The sequence below is a fragment of the Oxyura jamaicensis genome, chromosome 16, assembly GCF_011077185.1.
Source record: "Oxyura jamaicensis isolate SHBP4307 breed ruddy duck chromosome 16, BPBGC_Ojam_1.0, whole genome shotgun sequence".
In the NCBI taxonomy this organism is placed as follows: domain Eukaryota; kingdom Metazoa; phylum Chordata; class Aves; order Anseriformes; family Anatidae; genus Oxyura; species Oxyura jamaicensis.
The window spans coordinates 258,226-266,570 of NC_048908.1; the positions used below are offsets into that span (position 1 = coordinate 258,226).

The 8,345-nt window shown below is 47.6% G+C and overlaps 1 protein-coding gene across 1 annotated transcript in view; it reads right to left on the minus strand.

Annotated features, from left to right (window-relative positions):
• Positions 1-4,943, minus strand: part of IL4I1 (interleukin 4 induced 1) — a 5,529-nt gene extending 586 nt beyond the window's left edge. Inside the window, exons 1-7 of the mRNA XM_035341181.1 lie at positions 4,883-4,943; positions 3,032-3,246; positions 2,274-2,386; positions 1,714-1,915; positions 1,261-1,329; positions 759-895; positions 1-564 (exon numbers count right to left, since the gene is read on the minus strand). The exon at positions 1-564 is cut by the window's left edge and continues 586 nt beyond it. Coding sequence (XP_035197072.1) covers positions 1-564; positions 759-895; positions 1,261-1,329; positions 1,714-1,915; positions 2,274-2,386; positions 3,032-3,246; positions 4,883-4,895 — 1,313 coding nt within the window. The 5' untranslated portion in view covers positions 4,896-4,943. The remainder of the gene's footprint in view (positions 565-758; positions 896-1,260; positions 1,330-1,713; positions 1,916-2,273; positions 2,387-3,031; positions 3,247-4,882) is intronic.
• Positions 4,944-8,345: the final 3,402 nt, after the last annotated feature.

Consider the following 8,345-nt stretch of genomic DNA (forward strand, 5'->3'; position numbering starts at 1 on the left):
TGTATCACGTACCGGTCGCAGGTGTACTGCAGGTACTCCTTGCTCACCTGGTGGATGTCGGCCAGGTCCTGGAGCACCACGTCCAGGCACTTTTCATCCGTGAGGGGCAGGAAGAACTCGGCGTCCTCGTTCCAGGTGTAGGAGGCCAGGATCACCCCCACGCCACTGGAGAAGTTGTGGCTGGGGTAGTAGATAAACCTGGAAGGGCGGTCGGTGATGGAGTGCCCTCCTCGAATGCCGTCCTTCTCCCAGAACTTCTCGGTGCAAGCCAACACGATCTTGGAGGCACTTGCATAGTGGATGGAGCGGAGGGCATGGGTTTTGGGAGAAGAGAGTGGTGGGAAGAATTGGATGTGCCTGGTGGCTTTGGCAGACGAAGTGACGAGGACGTAATCCGCGGTTGCTATACTCGGGGCCAGGGTGTCCGGAGCACGGTAAAACACCCGGACTTTGCCTCCCTTCGTCATGATTTTCTCCACCGTGCAGTTGAATTTGACGACGTCCGGCAGGGCTTCGTGGAAGGCTTTGGGCAGTTGGTCAAAACCCCCTGTGATTTCGTCAAAGCTGAGAGGAAGGAAAGGGAGGTGAGGAAAAGACATCAGATTTCAGTAATTGTAAAACCTGAACTCTCCTAGAGGTAATAACCGAGCTTGGAGTTAGGATTCCCCTTCGGATGTCTAAATGCCACTGAAATTTCCTCTTCCAGCGGCTTTCTGCAGACCAGCACAAAATAGGGTTTCCTATAAGAAACATCTTACCTTTCCTCTTCAGAGAAGATATCAAAATCCCACAGGGAGGCCAGGAAAGACAGATAAAATCCAGAGTCCTCATTCAACAGGTCACCGATCATCTGAACAGCTCCTCGGCTCAGATTTCCTACTTTGATCAAATATTCCTAGAAAGGCCAGGAAGAAAACAGGGCCTGGTGTTATTATCTCAGGCGGTGCATGTATCCCCTATAGACCCCAAGGCAAAACTCATGCCCTGTTGATTGATGCTCCATCTGATTGCAAGACACACGATGGAGGAACGTGGGGAGAGAGAAGCTTCTCTCCTCTTTGAAAATAAGACAGCTCTAACAACTCATTCCAATGATGGCTTTTTCTATTATTTTTTTTTTAAAGCAGAAAGCAGAATTGGTCAGGAAAAAAAAAAACACTTTGAAGTGTTGACAGAGAAAGGGACTAGAGCACTTCAGACCCTTTCTTCAAGAAGTTTTATCATCAGCAGGGAAATTAAATTTATTCTCAAGCCACTAACCTTGGTGGAGAAGGAGTCGTGTTTTGTCAGATATTCCTTGCAGTCCATAGTCTGGAACTTCTTGAAAGCCTGAAGAGGAAATATTGACATACTCATGAGAGAAAGCACATTTCCCAAAGCATTGCCCCCTGCTCTGTTCTGGTAGGATTCATCTGAGGCATTCAGTCCTAGGGATTTGGGAACCCTGGGGCTGAGCTAGAGCTAGCAGATCCTGCCTCACCTTTTAGGAATTTATCCCTTGGCGTGGCATTTTCTATTTCCTCCAACTCCTGGTGAATTCATCCCAGAGAAATGAAGGCGTATGAAAAGCCTCTGCATTCGGCTAGCCTAGATTCTTTCTGATTTTTTCACTCCAAAAAGACCCTAATCTTCCCCAGATATGATGGCAGGTGAGGGTGCACTGTAACCCAGAGGGATGGGTGCTGGTGCAATCCCTTCCTTGTGGCCACGTACCTTATGTAGTGCCTCCCTATAAAGCTGGCTGGCGCTTTTGCCCCTCTCCCAGGGATGCAGCTTGTAGTTTAGGATATCGGGGTTTCTATCCACGTCCCCGGCTCTCGCTCGAACGCCGTTCACAAAGTACCAGGTGTTGTTGTCGCTCTGCAGGAAGGGGTTTAGCTTCAGGTCGAACTGCCTAATAAATTCACGGACCAGCCTAGGAAAGAGCAGAGGAATAGGGAGGTGCTTGCAAACACCCAAACCCTGCTGCTGAAGCATTAAAAACATGGAAAGGAAACTTTCTCATTTACTATGGGAAGCCCACGTGTCCATTTGTAGGTGCAGATAGGAATTATCATCTCTGAAAATTGTCAAAATTATCAAACTGAGGTGGCCACGTGCTTTTTTTGGCCATTTTTATGCAGCTGCTAAGCAATGGAGGAGAGATGGGGGAATAGTTTTTTTTTTCCTCCTGCTCTTCTCCATCTGTTTCTAAGCAAAAATCCTTGGCCTCATCTCCATCCTCAGCCTCGTTCCTTCTCTTTTTGGGGCAGGGAAGGAGGACACCGCCTTACCTGTGCTTGCCTGGCAGGCGCATGGCTCCCAGCTCCACATACCAGTCCTGTCCTTCCTCTCGGTAGGTCCTGATCCTTCCCCCGACCCGATTGCTGGTTTCCAAAATGGTGACCTGAAAAGCAATTTGGGGTGGAGGTTGCAGGTTTTCAGTCTTTCTTCCTTGATTTTATGAAAACAAAACAAGGTCGCGGGCATGGTTGCAAGAAGCATGTGTGTCCTGTGGAGCGGGGTATGTCCCCTCCAGATGACAAAAGAGCTGTCTGTAGATCCAAAAAGCTTTGAGTTGGCCAAGATCCCCCTTGCCTACAGCACAGTCCCTAATTTCTGCATCGCATTTGTGCACCCACTCTCTGCTGAAAGAGTCCTAGTGTTGGTTCAGCTGCTCCATGTGCTGGAAGGGTTTGGAAAACAGCCAGGGAAAGGCAGCTTCGTGTCTTTCCCACCTCCAAAACCCTCAGAAACAGAGAAAAAGCACCCAACAGACACAATTCTCTTTACTTTTTGCTGCTCGCATTCATTTGGGGGAACATCTGAATGAGCTGCTTTGCATATACCTTCCCTTTCCCCCCCCCCATCACCTCTTGTAGTTTTGAAAATCACGCATGAATCAAGTGAAATTCATGGAGACTGCTCTTCTTTCCTTCCTTCTCCCACCACCACGTCCACTTCTGCGCTTATTCCCCCTGAAATTAAATTTCTTTCCCTCTCCAGGCTGGGAATTCCTTACGGTAGGAAAACAAAACGTGCAACCTCTCACCTTGTGGCCGGCGTCTTGGAGGAGCTTCGCTGCCGTGAGCCCGCTTATTCCTGCGCCGACGATGACCACGTTTGCTGGCTGCGTTGCAGGTCCCAGCCCATCCCTGACTATATCCAGGAGCTCCTCGTAGTCTTTGTCGTGAAGGCAATACTCGGGGAAACACGAAAACCTCTTGGCGCTCACGAGCCCCACGAGGAGGAGGATTTGGAAGAGGACTATGGAGGGAAGAGAGGAAAATAATGCAACGAAGGCGCTCGGCAATCCGCATGCAAGTTCATTCCTGAGAGCCGGGGAGGGAGGTGGCAGCGCTAACCGGTGCCCAAACCCCGAAGAGGAATGAGCAGCAAATCATTTTTCAAACCGACTTGCGTGATTGTGAAATCCATGCCATCAGCAAGGCTCTCACCACCACAGCCAGATGTCAAGCAGGGCCAGAGAAGGCAAATTTTGCTTCAAGGAATAAAACAAGCCCAGAGATATTTTATTGCATGCGTTCTGCTTGTGTAGCTGCTGTAGCGAGTTTCCAAAATGAGTCTGAGTTTTTTTTGAATAAGCTCGAAAGTCTCCTTAAAGAGGAATGGTAATTAAATCTCATGTGTGTGCGAGGAATTAAGGATTTTTTTAAAAAAATATATTGTTGTGCCGACTGCCCTGTCCCCTGTCTCCATGACATCACAATTTTAATGCACTGGTATTGTCTTCTCCCTCCACCACACCATTACATGAGAAATAGGAAGAGATTATCTATATTAGATAGATGATGACAGGTGATGGGAAAGGAAGCTTGGTGACCAGAAACCACACTGATTTTTTTCTATTTTTTGTTGTTTCTGGTCTCAAAAATAACTACAGGGTAACTTTCATTTTCTTTTCCTTCCCCCAGCTGTTGCTGGTTTCCTTCCAGGGAAAAAGAGGAAGGGAGGGAGAAAAATAAAAAAAAAATAAAAAAATATTTTGAAACCACACCTTGAGTAATTCTTATTCACAGGGAAAATCCCTGTTGGAATCGCTGCTTTTGTTGGATCATCCCCAGGTCTGCCAACAATCTGGGCCAAAATGCAGCGGCTGCAAATGAGCCTCAGCGCTGTTGGAAGCAGGACTTTCTACCCACCTCCCTGAAGATGCTGATTGTGGCCGTAAAATAAAGAATTAGAAAGCACCTGCTATGTTTAGGCCATTTATCAGCAAGCCTGCCATCCTAAAACATGGCTGGAAGTGGTATCGTGCTAAGAAAATTGCGTTAACCTTCTTGATCCAACACTGCCCCTGCCCTGAGCAGCCTTGAGGACCAGGGACGTTGCCTTGAGTTGTGGTTTTGGTGGGCTGTGTAGGAGCAAGTAGTTGGTTTTGTTGCCCCCATCCCACCCAACGTGGCCACCCCAACTAGCCCTGGCCCATGCAGAAGGCAACGGAGATCCTCTGGATGGAGATTGGGGTCCCCGTGGGAGGTGAGCGAGCGTGTTGGGGCGAGCTCTTGGAACCATCTGCTGGATTTCCACCTTGCACCAGCCCTTACGGTGGGGCTGGAGCTGGAGAAACCGCAAATGTGATGCAAGGAGGTGTCCTCCAGGAAGGTCCCTGGGAGAAGCTGAGCTTGCAGATGGGTTTCCATCGCTCCCTACGCACCTGGGCACGTCCCAGTCCCCTTTGCCAGGGAGATCTCCCACTGCCAAGGCAAGTTCCATGGGATCGTGAAATACTTTTGCTGGAGAAATGGAGATCTGAGGCAGGTGCCCTCAGGAGGTGACACAAAAGGCACCCACCAGACGCAGGCAAGCCCAGCCACCAAAGACAAAAGAAAAGCAGGAGAAAGCAGCACGACACCTCAAAGTCCGGAGGAGAATCACTCACCCGTCCCAGCCATGGTTCCTGGAGGAAGGCAAGTCTTCCGCTGAGATTAGTTTTCATTTTATACCCCGGCTTAAAAAAAAAAAAAAAAAAAAAGAGGTAAAATGGGGGGGGTGGCGCAAAAAAAAAAAAAAAAAAAAAAAAAAAAAAAACAAACTCTGCCAATCAGTTCACCCCGGAAGAGAGCAAAGTGTGATATGTCATAAGAAGGGGAAGAAACAATTGCATGTACACTCAGTTCCACTGTATGTATTTTTTTTTTATACTCCCTACTGTTGCCACCTCTTTGGTCATGAGCCATCAATTTATGGGACATTATGGGAAGCGTTGTGATCGTCAGAACAGACAAAGGGTGACCGCACCCTTCTCTGTGATGAGCAGAGAGCTTCCTCCTGGGAAAATATCTGGCTTGGGATTTTTTTTCCCTGTATTGCAGCCCCCTTTAACTATACTTAGATATTACCACTCATCTCCTGCCCCATGGAGACCTGCAAGGTAGCATCCAAAATATCCTTTCTGGTGGTATTTCCAGGTGGCAGTTCATCAATCTCACATTTAATTATTTCATAATTTTGGTTATCTTGGCCCTGTTAGCATACAGGGAACCAAGAGATGCCTGAAATGGTAAAAACACGGAGTCGTAATGGTATTTTTTTTCCATAATCAAGAACTTTGTGTAGCTAAGAAGCCATAACACCATAAACCAGCCTGAGGAAAGGTCTCTTGGCTGGTTCATCACACCCTGCTATGGATGGACTCCAAACTTGGCACCTTGACTGGGCATCTCCTTAAAAATAACGATGATAAACCCACAGCAGACTACCCTTGCCCCCCAGACTTTATATTTTCCTTCATCTTATGCCTAACATCTGCCTTTTCCCGTCAATGGGGCCATTTGCTGATTCAGTTACAGCAACAAAACCCAGAACTGGTACTTCCCAGTCTTGTGGCCCTTGGGGTGAGCTCAGCACTGGGCAGAAGCAATCCCCTTTGCTGGGACTTCATCGGAAAAGTGCTTTGCTGGAAGAGCCCTGCAAGCCTTGGTAGTGATTGAGTCATCTTAGTGGGCTTTTTTGAGGTTAAAAACCTCCCATTTCTCTTCTGCAGTGCTTTCGGTTCTCCTTGTGCTGGAGCAACTACGTGCAACCAAGCAGAAGTGACAGTAAACCATTCCCTCCTGCTATTAAAAGTCTGGGCTTTCAATTTTTGAGCGTATTTCCCCGGCCATCGAGACAGGGAGGTTGAGAGCTTGGTGTGGCTTTGTCTTTCTGGCTTCTTTCAGTACTGTTTTTTTGTTGTTGTTGCTGTTCTTCCTTGATTGCAACAGTTGGAGTCTGCTGCACCGAGCTGACCTCATCCCCATGCTTTTTCCCACCCAAAGCTCGACAATATTGCAGTTTTTTTTTTTTTTTTTTTTTTTTTTCTGAGGTTTAAGCAGAATTTTGAAGAATTGTGGTAAGGGGGCTGGGGCTCAGTGCTGGTGCTCACCTGTGCTGTTACGTCGGTCAATATTAAGGCTCTAAATACAGCCTCAGAAGAGTAAATTGTGGATCCGTGGGGTAAAACATGGATCAGGGGTGGGTGTTGAGTGGACTTTCCATATGTTACCCCATCCATGAAGTCAAATCTGGGGGAAGTTTTAAATTATGACCCCACTGGATGAGCTTGGAGGCTTTCTGGGACCAGTACTTATAAAATTCCTTAAGCATAAATCAGAGAATTGGGGAATGATTTGGGGACAAAGGGAACTTAAAGCCCACCTGGTTCCAGCCCCCTGCCATGGTCAAGGACACCTTCTACTGGACCAGGTTGCTCCAATTCAACCTGGCCTTGAACGCTTTCAACAGCTTTTCTGGGCAACCTGTTCCAGTGCCTCACCGCCCTCTGAGTAAAGAATTTCTTCCTCATATCTTACCTAAATCCACCTTTTTTTGTTTGTTTGTTTAAAGCCATTACTCCTTGTCATCACACTCCCTGAAGACTCCCTCCTGAAGCTCCCCTTTAGGTACGGGGAGGCTGCTCACTTCTCCAGGCTAAATAACCCCAAATTTCTCAGCTTTTCTTCAAAAGAGAGGTGCTCCAGCCCCCTGATCATCCCCGTGACCTCCTCTGGACCCACTCTAACAAATCCAGGTCTTTCTCGTGTTGAGGTCCTCATGGGTTGATGACCAGGGTGCAATCTTTGTCATGCAGCAGGAATTAGAGAAGAGATTTGCATCTGTGAGTTCTCTCGCTTCGTACGAACTTGTCACGTAGCCACAAGAGTTTTGCAACGCCGTGCTCAAAGGGTCTTCCTGGAAGAAGTCAGTGGTTTTTTTCCCGGTAAAAGTCATCGTTGTGGCAAGCTGGATATTTCCTGATGCTCTTTCTTCTTCCTGTCCCCGCAGCAGCCCCGTCATGGAGATTTAATCTTCCCCAACACCGTATCCTCAGTGTCGTTTCTGGGATTGCCACTGGGGTTCACAGTGCTTTTAATACAGCCTTACACCTTGGCTATGCCCCCAAAATCGTGTTTTTTTAACAAAATTCCAACACACATCTCGGCCTGCTGGCACATCAAGGCAAGACTCCAAATTAAGTCTTTGCATCCAGCTTTATGTCCACGAGTTCTTGTCTCTTCCCATTAAAACTGGGTGAGGAATGTCCACGGCTAATTTCCTTCTAAGAAAAATGAAGGCATTGCATGCTTTTCTGTTCCATTTCTTGCTTCTTTGGCCTTTTTGGCCCCCAGCACATCCCCCCACTTAAGACAATCCATCCCCTTGCCTCTTCCAAATGCTAAACCCAAATCAAAGGCATCATGTATATATATATTTTAATTCATTTATTTATTATTGTTGCAAACCACAGCTTATTTTGTCTTGGCTTTTCTCTGCTTGCAATCCCCGGGCTGCTTCCTTGACACCTGCTGCCGTCCACGACGGCAGCCCGCAACACGAGGCGTCTGCTACATGAGGCAACGACTTCTTGAGTGATTTGAGAACAACGTGATGAAACCAGCACTTACCCGTGTTCCCAGGACTGACAGATTTTTGAGGGTGGTTTGTTTTGATAAGGCAGAGCTTAGCGCGTGTCCTAGCAAGTCGCTTTACGATGGGCCTCAAATAACAGGTTTTATTGTCTGGGGATAAGCAGCTCGCTATTAATTGCAAAAGGAGTTCCTCCCATGTTCCTGCTTCCGTGAGGATTACTGGAAATCCAGCTTCCACCAGAAACTTGAGGCTTGGAGAGGGACAGCCAGGAAAAGACAACCCTATTGAATCAGCCAGGATAGGTTGGGGGAAAAAGGGTCCTGTACATGGGCCCTGGTCTCAGTGGGCTTCTTCCTTCTCGTTACAGTGACCTCTTTGTCCTGGGATGTTGAGTAAGAAGCTGGAGGAATGGTGCAAAGCGGAGAACTTTGCTTAAAAAATGAAATTTCAGATTGCTTCATTCTCTCATGCAACTGCTTGCCATGGCTTTGCTC